This window comes from Tyto alba, unplaced genomic scaffold (genome assembly GCF_018691265.1).
Source record: "Tyto alba isolate M040663 unplaced genomic scaffold, T.alba_DEE_v4.0 Super-Scaffold_26, whole genome shotgun sequence".
NCBI lineage: Eukaryota > Metazoa > Chordata > Aves > Strigiformes > Tytonidae > Tyto > Tyto alba.
The window spans coordinates 2,094,112-2,114,257 of record NW_024881300.1 but is presented as its reverse complement, the minus strand read 5'-3'; the positions used below and the strand labels follow the sequence as shown (position 1 = coordinate 2,114,257).

General features: G+C 49.9%; 1 protein-coding gene across 1 annotated transcript in view; it reads right to left on the bottom strand.

The window, feature by feature from the left end:
• The window catches only part of HYDIN (HYDIN axonemal central pair apparatus protein), a 156,331-nt gene extending 136,502 nt beyond the window's left edge, over positions 1-19,829 (bottom strand). The window contains 6 exon segments of the mRNA XM_042797769.1: positions 3,857-3,991; positions 7,417-7,536; positions 8,758-8,883; positions 10,033-10,166; positions 18,390-18,554; positions 19,693-19,829. Of these exon segments, the coding sequence (XP_042653703.1) occupies positions 3,857-3,991; positions 7,417-7,536; positions 8,758-8,883; positions 10,033-10,152 (501 nt within the window). The 5' untranslated portion in view covers positions 10,153-10,166; positions 18,390-18,554; positions 19,693-19,829.
• Positions 19,830-20,146: the final 317 nt, after the last annotated feature.

Sequence of the window (20,146 nt, the reverse complement as noted above, 5' to 3'; positions counted from 1 at the left end):
GCAATGTATCACCACTGGCATTTGAATTCGCACCCACTGAAATTCAAGAACTGCTTGTCTCAGAGACGTCATTTCAGGCTCTTTGCAAACTCAGGCTAACATTAATTACTGTCACAGTGATACCAACCTTAACTGCCCAGTACGCCAGCAAATGCAGAGGTCAGTTTTGCTGCATAACCCATCCTAAATACTTCACCGAATTCCTCGCAGAGGACAACTGCAAAGGAGAGATCCTTGTAGCGTGAGGTAACAGAGTAAGTCAAGCAGGGAAAGCTCTGTGCTGAAACCAGGAGATCATAAAGGCTGGAAAATAAGGGCCATTAAAAGAGAGGAGACACTGGAGGATGAAAACAGCTTCACATGAGAAGGGGTACCCCTTCTCCTGCCTCCCTCAGCTCCCAGTTCACAGGAGGCTTTGAAATCAGTCCCTTTGCTCCAGGTTCATTTTGCGCAGGGCCGTCTGCCTTGATCTTCTGCCCCCTTCCTCCCCGCAAGAGTCTTCTTAAAAGTACACCCGGAATAGCTTCTAGGTGCTACAAAACATCTAACGGGGCTGGACTGAATTTTAAAGGAGTTAACTTCAGTAATGCAATAACTCATCGGTCTGTCATATTTCATATTAATCAATGAGCATTAATTCAGTCTCCACTGAGCATCAGTAATGAATTTTTGCAAACCTTACAGATTGAACTTGTATTGCCTGAAAATACCGTATTGCTACAGCAAAAAGAGCAAGAGGACAAAACAGAATAAGCTGTGCTATGTTTTTATGTTTCATGTTTTCTTCTTCCTTTAAGATAATCTATCAATAAGCCTGCAGGACAGACAAATGTACATCTTCCTGTCTGTTTATTTGCCAGTAAGTTCCACAGTGGTTTCCAATTAGGCAGAGACTGTCAGACCATAATGCAAGGACACCCAGAAACACAGGGTGGCACGAGAACACCCACACTGTACAACTGAAGCCACGAAACAGAAATGCGTAAATCAGAAGCAGCAAGAGTAACTAATTGGAAATGTTGCCCAACAGGAAAATTAGCATTTCATATTTCTAACGCAAGTGCCAATAAACAAAGAGACGTGTCAGCTAATTTATTTACTTTCTGACAGTCCAATCATGTGGCACATTCCCAAAGGACTGCGAGACAATAGGAAACTGCTCATTTTTCAAGAAAGGGCTACATGGCACATGGCCTTTCAGCCACTAACAACTCCCATGGTCCTTTTATTTAGGGCTTAGCCATGATTTTACTCCCTTGAATCAGGAGCGACTTCGCTGAAGTCAGACTTACCCCAGGGAAGAACAGATTCAAAGCAAGAGAATTATATAAACCAACTCCATGGCAGGAGGACTCTCCAACCCTGACAGAGGGGTTTGTACCTGCATCCCAGCTCACTGGGTTATCCACAAACTCTGCAGATCATGGAGCAGCAGAGAGGCAGAGCTTGTTCAAAGGCAGCACTCAGAAGCCTTCCACAACTAAAGCACAGATATTCTGCAGGCAAGCTGCTGCAAGCCCAACTCGGGTGGCTTTACAGAACCATTTCCCAAAGCCTGCCTCTTTGCTAAGGGGTTTTCAAGGTGCTGTGCACCTCCTGACTCCGCTATTGATGCATTTCTAGCTGAGCTACAGCATTCTGGTACTTCGCTGACTCACACTCCATCAAGTACGAGACAAAATGTTCGATTTGTACCAAATTCCGATTCTGCTGTACAAATCCCCACACGCTCCTCGCCAAGCAGCATGCATCCCTCTCCCGATGCCCTGCACAACCCCTAGTTCGGCAGAAATTGCCGGAGTGTCACTGAAGCTGTGCAGAGGACCTCTCACTGGCAGAGCTCCCTACTCCATGCACTTGCCAGTTCAAGGGCAAGACGAGGGACAAAGTATTGGACATCGGCGTTCTTGGGGGGTCTACTTCTATTTGTGATGATGTTCATGTGTTGCTCTGCTGCCTCTTTGAATTTGAAAAGCAGCACTTTGCCCTTCATGGGCACCAATTTACCCTTTCCATCCCCCAAATCAACCCTAATTAATACTCATAAATTACATTTTAAAGGCCCCAGTGTACTTTGCAAAGCCTACCTCAATGAGATTAAGCTCTCGTGTCACTCGGGTAGTTTGGAGAACTGCCCTAGGCCAACATAATTTTTTACCCTAAATATTAATGATGTTAAATAATTTCTCAGTTGCTCCAAAGGAACAGATTATTTCACAAGCATGGGGAGCTAGGGACCACGGGGCATTTCCTCTTTAGTTTTCTATATCCGTGCTGTTTGAGGATAGGCCAAAGTGTTAAACTAAATCTAAGTGGCAAGTGAAAGATGAAAAAAACAGGTAAGCCCAAAGAGATCTTGCACCTCTGGCCCGGTGCAGAAACATCTGCCTGCTCAAAGCTACCCCTTAGACTCCCCTCTCCAACAAACTCATGCAAAGAACTAAGAGGCAGCAGGATGCTGGTGGAGTCAGCCTGCCTGTCTTTGTTTCCCTGCAATGCTTCCTCCCTTTCCATGACAAGTACTAAATCCTTCCATACTAACAAGCCTCCAGATAACAGTATTGACCCTTCACAACACAGCACCGAGAATCAGACTTGCCAGGGCCACGGCACCAATGTTCAAACCTTTAAGCAAAAGCACGGCACGTTTGCCACGGAATAGGTGCCAGCTGACAGAGCAACCACAATAACATGCATGAAGACACCGCCGCACCGCAGGCTCCGGGCAACGTGTCTGCCTGCAGACTGAACCTGCCCGTTTATTCCCCTGAGTGGTCTTTCAGGCAGATGTCTCAAAGTCATCTGCAGTACACCAACCTCCTGCCGAGTTAGGGACATCTAGAGCTCAGTGGCCCTGTGCCAGGCTGGCTCCCTGCCACGTGCACAGCACTCCCTCTCCCCAAAACTCACCGCTGGGTCGCAGACAGGCAAGAATCCTCAGGGACAGCACAGCTGCAAGGCTTGAAAACAGAGGCTATGAAAAAGCATCGCCTTTGCTCCAGCCCAGGGTGAGGCAGGGAAGTGGCTGCCAGATGGGAAAGAGAAAAGCTCTCTGGATCTATTTGTTCCTCTAGTATTCTCCATAATAATTAAACCCCTACCACTGAGTAGAGAGAGAGCTAAACATCTTATCAACACCCCACCCTGCCATTTTCCTACTGTTCCACGTGCATCTTCTCTCGCAACTGCTCAAGAAAGCGCAGGGAGGGAAAGCACAGCCCGTCAGTCCCTGCTGCAGCAGCGAAGAGCGTCCTGCAATGCCAAGATGTGACTAGCTGCAGACTGCCTCACCACAGCCTGGAGCAGACCCCACAGCAGGGTGTGGGCTAGAACCGGTGTGCAAAAAAAAAAAAAAGTGACGATTTCGGACGTAATGCTCCGCTGTCTCACTGCTGTGTCCAGCATGATAAAGATTACAGTGACTTCAGTTTTCAAAGGCGGTGGTCCTCACTCTGATCAGGCTCATTTGGGGTCCAAATAAGAAGTCACTTTTAAACAGACCTTTTTTTTTCTAATTAGTGGAGCAAACCCATAAATACGCAGCAACGGACAGATGCCAGAAACCAACACCTTGGGAGGCTGCCCCCCTGCAGGCAGCAGACTCTCTTATCTCACAAGCTGACAGACATGACATTAAATGTTCCAGCACTGAAGGATAAAAGCAGTCTGAAACACGTAAAAGCCTCCAGTCTATGACAGCATCATCTTCACCACGGGGAAGGAGTTTCTCCCAGTTCTAGATCCACTGGAACCAGGACAGTTCCTCAAAACCCACACCAGGTGCCCTGTTCTGAACCCAGCCCTGCAGGTTCAGCTTCCACTGAAGGCACCAACTTCACGGAACCCCCAGGCTCACCTTGTTCTCCTCAGGGGTAAAAAGGATGCGGAAAGTTGAAAGCATGCCAGGTGCTACCTTACGGCACATGTCATTGGGGCTGATCAACTGGAAGTAAGGTGACATCTCCAAGACAACCTTCACCAGGCGAGGAACCTGCGGGAAAGACAGGAAACTGTGATTTTGCCACTCATGTGGAAACATGAGGAGAAAAGACCTGGCCATGCCCTGAGGACATCCTTCCTCAACCACCTTTCCTAAGCACTTTTAGCTCTCGAGATACATGCACATAATACACAAGGATGGACTTGAAACCATTCTACCAGGGCGAAATAGCTCTAGGCCAGGGGCAGCAGGGCAATGACTTGCTGGGAAGGAATCACCAAGCAGGTTAGACACCAGCAGTATGGAGATATAATTACCTGAAGCAAGCCATCTACATCATCAACAAACCCAAAGAACCCGCTTGCTTCTGCCTGCAAACATCCATGCAGTCCTGCCTCTGGAGGGGAAATGTATTATCTGAAGGCAAAACAGCACGTGTTGTACTGGTGGACAGAAGTAATTCCCTTCTTACATACCGGGTCTGAGTGGGGCAGTCGAGCTGCTGTGCTACAGTCCTGAAGGCAGACCAGCAAGAGAAAGAGACCACAGACACTGTGGTCTTACTGGGAATAAAAGCAAACCTGAAGAGCAAAAGGAGGAACATGGGAAGACAAAGAGACAAGAAACAAGGAAAGGGCTAAGAGAATTTAAAGGGGGCTGTAAAGAAGCAAGGGAGAAGCTACAAGGAAAGGCTGATGCAGAAATGAGAACAGTCAACTTGCCAAAATGATGGAAAGCCAGACGACCCCCCAGGCTGTGCCTATCAATTATGGGCTTCAAAGGCATTTTCTGCCTTGAGATACAGGACCAGCACTGACTCACAGCATGGTTTCATTATTAAAAGCCACTCTCAGCTCTCTGGAGGCTCTTGCTGCCTGGTGCTTGGAACCAGGCAGCTGCCAGTGCAGGCAAAGCAGATTGTGGGGTATTCCCCCCCATATCTCAGAGTCCCTGCAGGCACCCTGCTGCAAGTTTCTGCCCTCTGGGATCCCACAAGCACAGAGTCAGCAAATAGGTGTTTTCTAGCACACAGACGTCAACCCCTGAGCACCAAATCTCATTTCAGAAACTCTAAAATAGGCAATTTTGACTGACAGGCAGCTTCGCTGATAAACAACAAACCCACACAAGGCCTGAGAAAAATGGAGCTTTGTCCTGCACCACCCACCCAAGCCTGATAACCCCCGGCCAAGGCAGTCCTGAACTCTCCAAATGGCCTTTGCTCCCAGCAGTGCCCTGGGACAGCGAGTTCCAAGAGCCAGTTTCACACTGCAGACAAATATTTTGGTCACCAAGTCCCGTGGGAGATGAGCACACGTGGCTCAGACCTTCAGCAAAAGCCACCCAGAACAGATCTGAGGGTGGTGAGGAACAGCCTGAAGACCGAAAAGCAATTTTACAACACACAGGTAAGAGCAGTAAGCATACAGCAAAGCGCTTCTGTATTTCAATGGTTACAGAGCCTCTATTTGGAATATACTTTGCTGTTAGATGGATTTTATGGAGAGGACAACCCCAGGCTACCATGCAGTATAAGTCAGTATGATTCGTAAGAATCTGGAAAACTGGTGAGAAAACTTTGAGACAGACTACAATGTTGCTGGATATTATCAAAAGCCAACAAAATTAGAATATAACCACCTCTCTTGGGATTATCATCTCTATATTTGTGTACTTAAATATGCCAAGGATTTTCCTTAGAGCTGATCTTACTTCTACACCAGAGCTGTCCAATGGTTGAGGTCTTACTACCTTCAAAAGTAATTAATTTTAGAAAAAATCAACAGCTCACACATTGCCTCCCCTTTACAGGGCGTACAAATCCCAAGGTGCAGCTGTACAAGTTTATTATTTTTCACTGGGAATGGCAGAAATGTTGATGCAGATGTTCTTTTCCACTTGAGGAAGCATGAATAGAGCAAATAAACTGTTTGCCTGTTGGCTGGTACTTGGCAAAGACAAACGTTTTGAAGTGCTGCCTGGATAACGGAGCAGCTGAAGCCAAAAGACTGAATGGGAACAAAACAGAGCCATAGGAGAAGAGAAACTGAGGCACGTTTTAATCAGGAAAGAGGATACCTACAGCAAAGAGTGCCCAGAATCAGTGTGGACCACACGAATGGCATCTCTTGGGTGTGGGCATCCATGCTGCATCTTTCCAATATTCCCAAGCTAAACGCCAGGCCAGGAATGGTGCGGTACTCTCCAGGAATAACCAAGGGACCACACCTGCAACCTTCTTTGCCAAAGGGTCTTCCATTTTCAACCATGCCCCTGTCAAAACCTGTTATCTCAGAATTATACTCTGACTTCTATTGCTGTTCCTCTACCTGCAATATGCCCAGACAGCTTCTTTTGTCCACTTGTTTGTTTTCCAACAGTTAGATTTGGAGAGGTGGTTAATTGAGGTGCTCTCACGAACACTTCCATCCTCCCATCCTGCCCTCCTCTCACGTACACATCTCACTCTTCATTACAGAACAGTACGTTTAAGTAAACCTTTCTTTTTCTGAACTTTCTCTTCTTCCAGTACACTTACTGCTACACGTCAAGAGAAACCCTTGTGTGTACAATGTTCTCTCCCAGAGCACTTTCTATCTCAGCTCCTTTCCTCCCTCCTGACTTTTCCCACCAGCTTGCTCTTGGCATATGCCTCATTCAAGCAAATGCTTCCCCTGCTGAAATTCAAAAGGTCTCAATTTTCCTCTTTACAGTGGAACAAAATTGCTGACATTTTTCAAGTTTTCTCTTCTCAACTTTCTTGGGAAATCTCAAAATTATCACATTTTTTTCAAGTAAAGGTGGAGACCTTCAAGAGCACATTACTCTGGATGTGCTGTCGTTCTCCAAAGGGAAAGCAGAGAGCCACGTTTTCTTAGAGAAAGCTGAACAGAACTGAATTAAGCTTAGCAGGAGCCTAAAGTGGCACCTAAAGGTCTCTCACTGCTTCTGCCAAATCAGTCTGTTTCCCCTGCTGTTTCAAAACACCTTTCCTGCAGCGCTAATGCCACTAACTATAACTTCCTCCAGCACAAAGTAGAGAAGACCCAACCTCTGTGCTTTGACAGTCAGCTCCACAGAGGCAGCTGAACAGGCTGTGAGAGGCAGGGATGTCCTGCCAGAAACCGAGATTAACCAAGGAGCCACCAGGACATGGTGCACACTTGAGGCAAAGCAGGAGAGCAGACTAGAACTGTACATCCCCCTCAACATTCTCATCAGTCCAGGGCTTTTGAGGGGAAGGATGCCAACTTGAAAAGCTCCTTTGAGTTAGATACCACCAGTGCATGGCCAAAATCAGTGGGAGAAGCTGCAGCATGGGAGGATTTCCACCATCTTGCAAAATAAAGGTCCTGAGACACTTTATTCTGGATGGGCCGTGCTGGAGCAGGTAACCTGCAGTGCTGCAAACCACGTGAATTACACCACTCTCCTCTTCCAGCACAGTGTTAAAACTTCTGCATCCCAGCACTTACCTTGTCAACATTCCTCAGAATCAGTGGCACTTCGTAGACCTCGCAGGGGACGTAGTTCTGAAATACCACCTCTGAAGGAAAAGGCTGAAACAAGCTCTGGTCTGGGTCAACTGCTGAGAACTGGAGAGGCAAGACACAACAGTGAGAGGAGGTTCAGCTGCTGGGAGAAAGATTCATGAATGAGAATCCTACATTGATCTCCTGTGAAGCACAGTCTCTTGGTGAGTACATCTGCCCAGCTCACACTAAGGAAAAAGGAACTCCTCGACTGTGTTCTGAGCTGATCACAAGTTTCTGGACCATGCTGAGCAGGCTCAAGCTGAGAAGCTCTTTTGTTAGGTGTTTCTCCAGGTTCCCTTCTCCAAAACGCAAAGCAGCACTTACCTCTGGCAGGACCCTGTGCTAACGTGGTCACACAGCTCCAGAGCACTTACTGGAAGAGCCACGAGCACTCATGGAGCAAGTGAAACCCAAGAATTTATATGAGACTCTGTAGGAAACAATTTTGGATGAATTTTACTCTGAGATGGAGAGACCAAGTCCCACATATCCCTAAATATCTTTTTTGATATAGAGCCTAGAAACCAGTAAGAAGACAACAGTACCAGAGGAGGTAAGGCTAAAGAGAAAGTAGTTGAAAAAACAACACGTGAGGTGAATGCTGGATAGTGGTAAGGTTCAGCTCTTTTCTCAACATTACTGGGCAACTTGAGTAAGACTGGACTTGGCATCTCCTTCTTCCATGAGCTTTAAATGGATGTTTTATTGTATTCCATTATTGCTGTTTTATTTAATACCACTGCAGAAGCATGTCTGAAAATATACACAGACAGCAAACATTTACAGAGCAGAGGCATGACTTTGAGAAAATTCCTCCCTGCTTTGTCTCCCCTCTTCCAGCTGCACTGTTCCCACTCCAAAGACACCAGCAGGTCTCCTGCTTCTCCACAGAAGCATTTGGCAGCAACTACACCAAGTCACGAGGTGGCTATTTCACCAGGAGGATGGGAAATGGCAAGCTCGTGCCCTTGCATCCTGTCCCAGTCTTCCCCCAGTATCGTGCTTTAGCAATGGTAACTAAACTCCAGCAAAACCCCCCAACTTCACCAGCTGTTATATTGGCTTAAAACACATCAAGACTTCCAAGGTTTCACCGGGGAAAAATGTTTTACCTTTCCCCCAGCAGAAAGCAGAAGGAACTCCACCACCCCCAGCAGGTTGAAACGACAACAGGACCTAGTCACCGAGGTATTTAGATAAGCTGGATGCATGCCTGTCACAAGCACACACCCTCTTCAAATGTCACATCAAACAGCAAAGAAAAGGGCAGGAAAAGGCTACCTTTTGATGGGAGGTGTCGCTGATGTCTAGAAGCTGAAGAATCCGGGGCGGCCTCATCTCCCGAGTGCTGGCCAGCCTCTGCTTAGTGGTAAGAGACATCTCCTTCAGGAAGGCAGAGGGAGTCAGCTGAAATGCAAAACACCAGCAAGAGCTACAGAAATGCCTTTGTTCAGAAAGGCTTTTCTTGTTCAAGTGCCACTGATGAATAATTTGTGATCACAGCCACTGGGATAGTCCTGGAAGTTCCGTAAGTTACCTGCTGAAATATTTAACATCAGTAAATCAATGATACAGAGCGGAACACACACGCTCTAAGCAAGTGGCTCTGTCCCATTAGCTTTTCCTTCAAGATATGATATGACATGTTTGGGGATTTCTGCTCTTCGGGCACTTCTTCCCTCTTTAGTTTTGCTTGATTGAGACCTTTGAAGAGAGTGGGGAGGAGTTCTCAGAAATCCCCTAACTTCATCCCTGCACAGCACTCACAACCAACATGCAGGTGGAGATGTCACTGCTGGATGAGTCAGAAAAAAGCAGAAAAGCATCCTTGTGCCAAGACTGAGGTGGAGAGGAATGGGTCCAAGCTTTAGTTCTCTCTTTTTAATTTGCATTTGTTTTCTCTCTGTTCTGGCCTCACAGACCCCTCCACAGAAGCACACAGAGATGTCTCCTTGAGAGAGCCTCAGCACTGGGTCACTTCCAGTGAAGTGAGCTCCAGTCAGCAAAGGGGACATCTGTGGATGGGAAGGAGGAATTGCCCTCAACCCACTGCTGTTTGCAGGGCTGCATCTGTGCTCCACCCAGGACACAAAATACAAAGAACTGTTTTGGAAGCGATTCTGTCTGGGACTAACCATGTTCCATCAAGTCTTCAGGCAGAGTTTGAGCATCCCACCACATGCCCAGAGCTATGGTCAGGGCAGCCCCGGCAAGTACGCCTCCATGACAGGAGATGTTACTGCCCATACAGCAAAGAGGATGAAAGGAAGCACATGTTTGTGCTTCAGCTATTCCAGTGTGATGCTCAGGACATTCCTTTAACTTGGCTCCACTGGTACATTCAGGCGAGACCCTGGATGTTCCCTGGAGCAGCACACAGGCCATCCCCCACTGCACCATGATAGCCACCTCCAGCAGCAGCACAGCAGCAAAGAGGTGGGGAGGTGGTGCCTAGCTTCACAGAGCTGCTAGACAACAGGAGGGGAAAGCAGAGGAGGGACACGGGCAGCTTCCAGCCTTAACACGACTCCCGCCTGGCCCACAGCAGGTACTTACAGTGACACACTCCCCCGCCTCTCTGACTAGCTTCAGATTGCAAGGTGCTACCACTTTACTCTGGAATCCATTAGACATTTTGGAGAACTCCCCGGACCGGTGGAGCTTGCCAGTAGCCATGTTGCAGCTTCAACCTGGAAGGATGAACAATGGGACTTTGAAAATCCAGAATCCCACTCGTGACAGACCCAAAGGATACACCTGTGTCTCCAGGCTGTGGCATCCTTCATAAGTGGAGAGCATAAGGCCTCCCCACCCTGTTTCATTAGACCATATTTCAGTGGCAGAGTTAAGATTCATATAAGTAAAACTCCAGAACAAACACTGAATGAGCCAAAACAGCCTTTTGCTGTGGGTGAAGTCCCACAAGCCACAAACACACACGAGGGACTGCTGGCATTTCTCACCTTCCGTTACTCTTAGAACCCCATTTACTGGGATTATTAACCAAATCCCTATTAATATCCAAACTGTCCTTCATTACGCTTTGAATGTTTTTTGGTAGGAACAGAAGGAAGGTAAATGTCACTTAGCTGTTTCATTTTGTAAGAGCAGTTGACCTGATGTGACTTTGTGCCTGGCCCTACTAAGTGCTCAGCATATTCTGAACAGCCTTAAACCCAGGGATGGCTGCTGTCCCAAGTGTTAACAAAATCAGACCACTTTCCTACTTTGCAAACGAAATGTCCACCCTTTATGCAAGAAGCCTGGTGATGTTTTTAACTAATGAAACACAGAGTTCAACAGTCTATAGTTTCTCAAGGCTAATTTGGTTCTTCTAAGTTACAAAAATTATCGAGCAAATATGACTCCTTCCAGCCATGAAATTGCCACAGTGCTCAAGAGCAGTTCTCCATGGAGAACGAGGGCCTTAATTTTCACTTACTAACACCCAAACCCAAGGCTCCCTACAAGGCATTAGAGGCTGTAACAGCAGAAATAAAAGCATGAAACCATTAAAGGAACATCGGCCATTAGCTCAAATAGAAATGCAACATATATGTGAAAGCAGGGCCACTTAAGACTTTATCTTAATGGCAGTTCTTCTCCAGCATCCTTATCCTATGAGCAGCGTGGGTTAACAGGCCCACGGGCCATTCTTCTGCCAGCCCCCAGCCTGCCCACCACATCTCTTCATCTGTGCCACACAAAGTGGGTGTGCAAGAAAGGGCTAGAAGAGAAGACAATCCCAGAAAGTGAGTCTCAAGCACCAATAAAAATCAAAGATAAACATGTACAGCATTTACTAAGCACTACTTTAGACTGATAAAAAACTTCCCCTCCCTTTCTGCCTAACTGCACCAAGGAACAGATGGATTTGCCCAGTAATTTTCCAGGACTTGAAATACCAGGGCTCTCAAACCCAGCTCTACTCTAAAATTTTTACATCCTGACATCGAATAGAATCACAGATCACCTTCCCTCCTGACTCCTTCTGTTCCACGTCATCTTTTCTGTGTGGACTTGCTGTATACACTAAGACATCATCTCTGCAAAGATTACCATGCCCTTCCCCTCGAGTTTTACACACATCCTGCAAGCAAGGCAGTAACTTCACTCCTTCGCTCCGGAAACAGCCACAGCATTGTACATGTTCACGGTCCTGGGCCCTTTACAGTTCTAGGAGATGACAAGGTTGCCATTTCCTTTTGTTCTTGCAAGAAACTGTCCTACAGACATAAGGACATGCTGCAGCAAGAGCTAGGATTTAAAGGCCTTCAGGGCCCATGAGCTTGGCAAAAGCTGTGCCGAGGAAGAAGTTGATGTGAGCACTTAGATAGTGCCCTAAGGCATCCAAATCCCTTTGTGCATATGTCCAACAGCTTCCCTCTGTAAAATAAAACTGAACAGCTCTCTGATGATACTGTGCTGACAGACACAGGAAATTAAGAATAAACAGCAAATTGCTTAATGGACATTATGGAGAAAAAAAAAAAAAAAAAAAAAAAAAAGGCAAACTTCATGTAAAGGCACAGCTTCGTGCCTGTACAGATCCTGGGGGCTGCCCCTATGCTAAGTGCCAGTGCTCTTATCTCAAGCGACCCCACGTAACACGTAACTCGTAATGAAGCAGCAGCACCAACCTCAGAGCTGCTCTGATACCAACTGATCACCCTCCAGACTTAAAGGCTGGCCATATGTCCCCACACTCTGCACTGCAATACACTATACCCAGTTTTTCTTGGAGGACCACACATTGGTGTCTGAATCTTGCTCCAGTATACACAATAAATCCTCTTTCTTCTTCCTTCCACAAAGATAAACCATCTCTCTCCGCAGTAATTGGTTAATTTGCCTTTCTATTACACTTTGCTGGAAGAGGAAGGCAGGAGATCTGTTAAAAGTGAGACTTGGGATGCTACGGAACAGTTTTCTTCCATTAAATCATCTTGCCCTATTCAGGCTTAAGTGGAAAGATCACATTTCCTGCCTAGAAATCACCTGCTTAGCTATAATTACCATATAAAAAACAGCATCTCAAGGAAGCCAGGAAAGGAGAAGCAGAATTTCCAGGACTAATCTCTTGCCCCTCCAGCCCACTGCTAAGTGGCTGAGTGCCTTCTAAATCAAGTCTTGCTACCCAGGAAGCCTCACCTGTCACCTTTACATTCCAGTCCCTCTGTATTTTATCACTTTGGTACCGTCCTCCTGCAATTTATTACAAAAGCTTTACCATAGCTGAGAGAACGAACAGGAGCCTGGTGCTAGACCTCCCTCTTATGTCTTACTTCAACACTCAGCTGACAGTGACATGGACCAAGCTCCCCTCCAAGGGTCTGCAGGAGTTTCCCCAGCTCCATATACTAAAATTTATAACTGTGGTTCTTGCCTTAAGTATTTACAGTACTATTTTCCCTTTCCCAGCTGCCTCTCCCAGCATCTGATCTCTGCTACCCTGGCTTTGCAATTTTGCAACTCCCTTCTTCTTTACTCTTTTTCTGGCATCTGGACCACATTTCATAGAATCATTTAGGTTGGAAAAGATCTTTAAGATGACAAAGTCCAACCATAAACCTAGCACTGCCAAGTCCACCGCTAGTTTCCCTAGATGTAATGCAAGAATTAATTCTCAGAAAATCATCCATGCATTTAAAATGCAAAGAAAGATTGTTCGGAGAGTTAGTCCTGCAGTCACTTCTAGCTAGGCCACCGCTTGCATTTTTCATCATAAGCCTTCACAGCATTTTATAGACAGATTTTATGAGCTGTGCCCTCATTTCCAAGCCACGCAAAGCAGATTTCAGACCAAAACATCCAAAAGGCCACGTGCAAGATGAGGAGGACAAGGCCAGCGGCAGCAAGGCAGGCAGTCCCCGACCCCTCCATGCATAACCCACAGCCTGGATGCACTCCTGCTGCGTCCCAGGGGAACTAAGGGACACATGCAGGAAGTTTCTCTTGCAGGGGGCAAAGCTGGCTCCCTGTCCAGCTCCGGTGGTGGGGAGAAGGGGCTCCAGCTCCCAGCCCCCGAAATGCAAAGTGCTGCAGCCAGCCCAAGAGCCCCCCCCACGCTGTGCTCCACAGGCATCCTCACCCCCCACCACCCCCCTCCCCAGAAAAGCGGCTGCCTTGCAGGGACACGGATCCTGCTGGAGGGCAAGCGCACCCCACTGCCAGGGGAGGTTTGGCAGGACCGAGGTCCCCCGGCCCCAGGCACCCCCCTCGCCCCAAAGCACACCCCCCTCCTCAGGCACCCCCTTTGCCCCAAGCACCCTCCTTGCCCCAGGTACTTCCCTCCTCAGATACCCCTCTTGCCCCAAGCACCTCCTTCCTCAGGCACCCCCCCTTGCCCCAGGCACCCCCCCCGCCCCAAGCACCCCCTTCACCCCCCGCAAGCACCCCCCTTGCCCCAAGCACCCCCTCTTCTCAGGCACCCACCTTGCCCCAGGTACCCCCTTTGCCCCAGGTATCCCCTTCCTCAGATTCCCCCCCCTTTGCCCCAAGCACCCCCCTCCTCAGGCACCCTCTTTACCCCAAGCACCCCCCCTTGCCCCAGGCACTCCCCTTCCTCCAGGCACCCCCTTCACCCCAAGCACCCCCCTCGCTCCAAGCACCCTCCCTCCTCAGATATCCCCCCTTGCCCCAATCACCCCCCCCCCTCCTCAAGCACCCCCTTTGCCCCAAGCACCCCCCTTCCCAGGCACCCTCCTTGCCCCAGGCACCCCCCCCCTCCGCCCCAGACACACCCCCCCTTACCCGCCCCAAGCACCCTCCTTGCCCCAGGCACCCCCCCTCCTCAGATACCTCCCTTGCCCCAAGCACCACCCCTCGCCCCAAGCACCCCCTTCCTCAGGCACCCCCCTCACACGAGGGATGTCCCCAACCCCGGGGCAGGAGGAGTCACCCCCCCCCATCTTCCCCCCCCCCCCCCCCCCCCCCCCGCTCCCAAGCCCTCCCTCCCTCGGCCGGGGGGGGGGACGCAGCCAACACCCCCCCACACCCCTCTAACCCAGCACGGCCCAGCATCTCCCACCTTTCCCGCCCCCCCACGCCGGGGGGGTCGTGGGGGGACACCCACACCGCCGGCCCACGGGCCCGATCCCCGCTGCCAGCCGGCCTGTTGCCCACGTTCCCAGGGCAACCGGGCCTCCCGCATCGCCATGGCGACGGCGGGGACGCGGGGCCGGGAGGCCGCAGCCCCGGGACACGGCGGCACAGGGGTGCTGGGCGCCCCCAAACACACCCTGACCGGGGCAAAAAGTGCCCCCCCAGCCCGCCCCCGCCCGCTGCTTCAGCACAGCCCCTGAAAAAAAAACCAAGGTGCCAGCGCTGCCCTCCGAAGGGACCGGCTGCTTCGCTCCCCCCGCGCGCTCCCTCATCGCCCTCATCCCAGCGCCACCAGCTCGGCTCCCTGGCTGCCACCTCGATGATACACAGCCGAAAAGCAACGGCTCTCAACTTTTTTACCGAACCCCGGCTCCCCCCTTGCTCCCTCACTGAGGAGCTCCAGCCCAGGGCCCTGGTGCAGGGGCTGACACGGGGCTAAAAGGGAGCTCGGTGCTTGCTGAGCTTTGCTGGGATCCCTCAGCTCCTGCAGCTGGGGGAACACAAACGGTTGCTTGGCTGTCAAGACCACAGTGGAAAAATGAAGCTGCAGAAAGTGGCAAACGACAGCACTCCCAACTCTGATACCTGGCGATTAATTCCTGCTTCACAGCGACCATCACCGGTATTTCATTAGGAACTGTCCAGGATACCTCCAACCCCGAGCCTTGGGCAAATGCCATAGGACTGCAGTGTGGCGTAATTACCTGAAAAGAACACGTCGTTCGTTCCTTTTCCCCTCACGTCCTCTCAAACAAAAAGGCTTCTGCTTAAATAACTAGACCTGAGAAGACCCGGAGTCATTCCTGCACCTCCCCTGGGAGGGTGTGCACTGTGTCCCTGGGGAGCGGCAAGCCTTTGGGCAAGGCTCACCCTGGGCCACAGGAAAGGGCCGCAGGGGAACACTGGATTCTCAGCATACAGTCTCTTCCAGGGGCTGAGCAACAAATTACAAATGCATGCAAAAAAAAAAAAAAAAAAAGTCACCCCCAGTGTGCAGCACATCACCCTCTGGTGCCTTCAGCGTGATCACAACCCAGGCTCATCTTCCTCCCACTGTACTCAGAGTTCCGTGCTACCTGTGGGCCAATTCCTTTTTTTCCTGGTGTTCCCTTATACTACTCCAGAGATGAGCTGGTCATTAACTGATAGAGGGAAACACGGGCTCAAGATGTGACCTGCAGTTCTTCCCAGCCACTGCTTTCCTTCATCAGCCTTGGATCAGCAAAGCTCAGCTTACTCACCCCCATTTTACCAGGTGGACACAGTGATATCGTTATTTCACTCTATTTTCTGACATAGAGTAAGACCCATCAAGATCTTCTAGATGCTGCACAATGTTTAAGCAAATGTTTTTTTCTTTTCCTGTAGAGGTTTATTCTAAAGTAAAGCAGAGTTCACAGCACAGGATAAGCCCAGAATAGGGCAGCTCAACCATGCTGAACAGGGAGAAACATATGCTGAAATTTTTTTATGCACCCACCTTGACTCCAAAGCCTTTTTCTCCTTGGTTCCTCTTCCCACATCCCAACTCCCATATATAACTCCCTTATTTCAACTCCAGGCAAATCTTCATTTGCTATTTCCAGACCCTGGGCTGGACACATCCAAGCCCATCAAGAGGAGGGCGACTACACCAGCACACACAGCACCACAGTTTATCCCTGTGGAAATTCCAAATTACAGCACCGAAGAGGTCATCCCTTGGTAAGAGCACACCAGGACGGTCTGCAGGCGCTACCTTCCACCACCCAGGCTGGAGAAGCCCAGCAGCAGCACCCGGGGGGCCCAGCTCTGTCCCTGGCTCAGACGGGCTCCTCACCCTCCCTGCAGCACCCGGCGCTAGAGGCAGAACCTGGGTAACCCTCACAAAACCTGCTCCCAGCCCGGAGAGAAGCAAGCCCCCTTGGCCAGGGCCTGAAACACCCAGGCAACGTCCTGGCAAGCAGCAGCGAATAGCTGACACAGCCCTGTGAAAGACGAGCTGCAGAGACCCTGGTGATCAAGCAGAAGGGGACTGATGCTCCCTGCAAAAAGCAGCTTTACTTGATTCTCTCAGCTTTTGCACGCAAAGCCCTTGGGGGACTCCAGCGTTTTGCAAAACACACACGTCCTGCCTAAGCTTCTTAATTTCTGATGGCAGGGAAGGTGAACACTGCAGATTATTACTTCTTTTTCCAGCTAACAGGGACTTTGAGGGATAGGAATACACTGCCTTCCCAGACCACCCAATGGGGAGGTGTCACTGCTGGTGGATGCTACCAGCCAGACTGCTGGCACCTGAGCAAAGGGGGGCCACATCCAGCTTGTCCTGTAGCTTCTTCATCACAGCCGTGGCTCTCGATGGCTACAGACACGAGGCAGCCCTGCCAAGACGCTGTTTTGGAACAGCGATGGACCTGAAATTAAAATCAAAATGGGTGCGCGTACTTTGCAAGCCTATACAGACAGTTCAGGGTGCCCTGCAGGAGGTAGAAGACGGAAGCCACTGCTTTCTGACCCAGTCCTGGGCTTCACCATGCTTGAAGATGGGAAAGTCATAAAATAGACCATCCCACTCACAGCTTACTGCCCAGGTACACACGGTATAGCTGAGACAGGGAGGTGGAGGTAGGACCAGGTCTCTTCCAGGCTTCTTCCCAAGGACAGGGCTTATCAGTTCAGGTAAAGCTTGCAAGCTAGCCACAAAATGAAGCGTCAGCCATCTCCCCCAGGGGAGACCCACACTTTCAGAAAGAAAGCCCAGAAGCTGAACTTCACACCACCACGGATGCTCAGACCATGGACTCAGAGGAGGTACGGGGTTCACATCGCTGCCCCCTCTCCGTTCCTACTCCCACAGGGACCATCAAGCCCCTCTTCCCCTGCCAACACCCTCTCTGCCCCCTGAGCTCACCTCTGTTTTCCTTCACAATATCCAACTGTCACCATTAAGTTCAGCTTGGAGCCATCATTCCCGAGTCGCACTTGGCTCTCAGTTGGCTGCCTGCATTTCTGACTCTAGGGAGGACCCACTTCAAGCAGCACAGACTGGAGGTGGCCTCCAGGACCTGGAGAGGAGATCACACTGGCGCACAGCCCAGCACAGAAGCAAGCCAGCCACCTCAGCACTTCAGACGAGCCACCCTTCTCCATCCTAGCAGGGTCTGACCAAACCAGGCTCTTGGCCCTGCTTTCTTTAGAGGCACAGAACTGCTAGATCATGCAAGGAGCTGCTCTACGGGGCTGAAAACCCTTCCCCCCATCCTCTGGGAAATGCTGTTTCCATAGCTCTCATCCTCCTGCAGAAACAAATGAGCATACAGCCAAGGGCAACAGGCAGGCATGTTGCATTATTAACCTCTCTCTCGCTGCAGTGCCAGAAGGACACAGAGCACTATCAGCCTGTGTCCCCCAAAAGCCCTGCTGCAGGCTCTGAGAAGAAATCCGACAGCACAGGCACTGTCTAGCTTCTGGACACCAAAACCAAAGCCCCTGGGGGGTTTGAAACAGGCCCCTCAGAAAAACCTTTCCTGTCATCATTGCTGCACTCACCAGATCAAACCCACAGAACAAGTGGACATGTTTGGTGTCTTGCAGAGGACACAGAGCTGCAGCAAAGGCAAAGACAAGGGCTGCAATGAGGATCCGGGGAGAGGAGGGAAGTGCTGGCACAGACAGCTTACACCATCAGATGGGAGCATTCACTACGCCCATTTTAACCCACGAAGGAAGAACTCCAGCCCTCAAAGAAAGGACTGACTGCAACACTCAAACCATAGTAGAGGCTATCAAAACATTTCCTACCAAATAACTGCACTGAGATCACTTACCCAACTGCAACTTCATGAAGTCCCAATCACAAATTCCCAAACAGGCAGCCCATAACCCTCTTTAATCCAAGCAGGGTTCATACTTGTTTTCTTCTGAGAAAGAAGGGAAACAAAGTTGGCTCCGTTCAGTCATGTTCCCCCTGCCTTCCTCTGAGCAATCCCACACTGCAGGGGAGAACACAGATTTTTTTTTTTTTTTTTTTTCCGGTAGCACACACCTCAATGCACCGGCCTTGGTTTGCTTTCTCCCTTTTTATTCCCATGTTCAGAATCAATTTTGCTTCCTAACTTTTTCTTTATTTCACATCTCACTTCCAAAACCTGAGCTGCTTCTCTACTCCTTTTCTAAATCAAAACAATATCTCAGATATCTACATTTTGGAGACCCTGACATTAACGGTGCAGCCATGAAATACGAAAAGAGTAAATTGGTTTTTCCCCACTGCTTTTTAATACAAAGCAAAATCCTTGGCCCCAACAAGTGTAATGCCTCCTAGGTTTTATTGTTCCATAATACTGTGAAACCATTTAATCCAGCCAGCTGTCTTTGTGTAAATGCAGAAGAAAATTTACAAGCCTCAAGAAGTTAATCACAGCCCAAGGGGACTCTCTGACATGGAGGTTAGCAAGGCAGTGACGGAGGCTGTCATTGCCAGCAGACAATGCCACAGGAGAACGGATAGATTTTGGATGGGGGTTCAGGCCTCACTCAGCAAGGTACTGCCATAGCATCTCTGTCTAAACAAGAGAGTGGGCAGGTGTCGAGGGCACCGATCACCTGCACAGTTACAGGACGGTTCGGTAGCTGTTCCTGGGGCTGGCGCTACCTTAATCCCAACTGTCTTGGCCTCGTGTTTCCTCTAGCAGGTAAAAACCACCTAAATCCCCACTATGCTGAGGACAGGAGCATGCTGCAGTACCACCACACCGTAGGACCAGGGGTCTTTCACAGTCACAGAGGCAGAGCAGGAGTCAGTCCCTTCTGCTCCACGCCCAGCTCTTCTCCTCAGCTGCCAGGCCATTCTCCCTCCCACCCAGGGCCATGGGGCTGGGGAGCACCAAGCCCTCCTCTCCTCCACCCGAGGAGGATACAGAACCTCCTTCAGAGCCAAAGCACATGGCAGCTCTCCACTGCTTGGCACCACATGTGTTTAAAACCGTCGCAATACCTGAGCACCCATAGCTCAGCAAGATCCTCCCATGGTCAGCTCCAAGGCCCCCACACTAAATGCCACAAGTGGTCCTTCCCTCTAACTTCTCCAGGCCAAGAAAAAAAAAAAAAAACAACCCTCCTGTGCTTTACCTGGTCCACAACAGCTCGGTTGGCATTTGCAGCTTCTGGCATCACCCGGCAGCTCCATCTGCAGCAGGACTGGTCTCCTCGGCTCTTGGCTTCACAGCCAGTCGGCCACCCAAAGCCCCAGCAGGTCCAGCACCTCTCCTGCAGGGCACTTTCAAACACCAACATCTGGATCTGTGATTTGAAGCAAAGCAGAGGAAGATTAGAAAAAAAAAGCAGATGTAAGTGGAAGACAGGGAAGGGACAAACCCAGCCCGTGACATGCATTTCAACCTCAGCCCACAGGAGCCCCTGGCACGATCGCAGCAGCTACAGAGCACCATAGCGTGTTGGGAAGCAGTGCTGTGAAAGGAGAAGCTTGCTTTATCTATCACTTGTGAAGCGCTGAAGGGACAAGCTGGTCTCCTTGCCACTGCCAGGGCAGCCTGTGCTGCTCCCCTGCAGCACACAGGGCCGC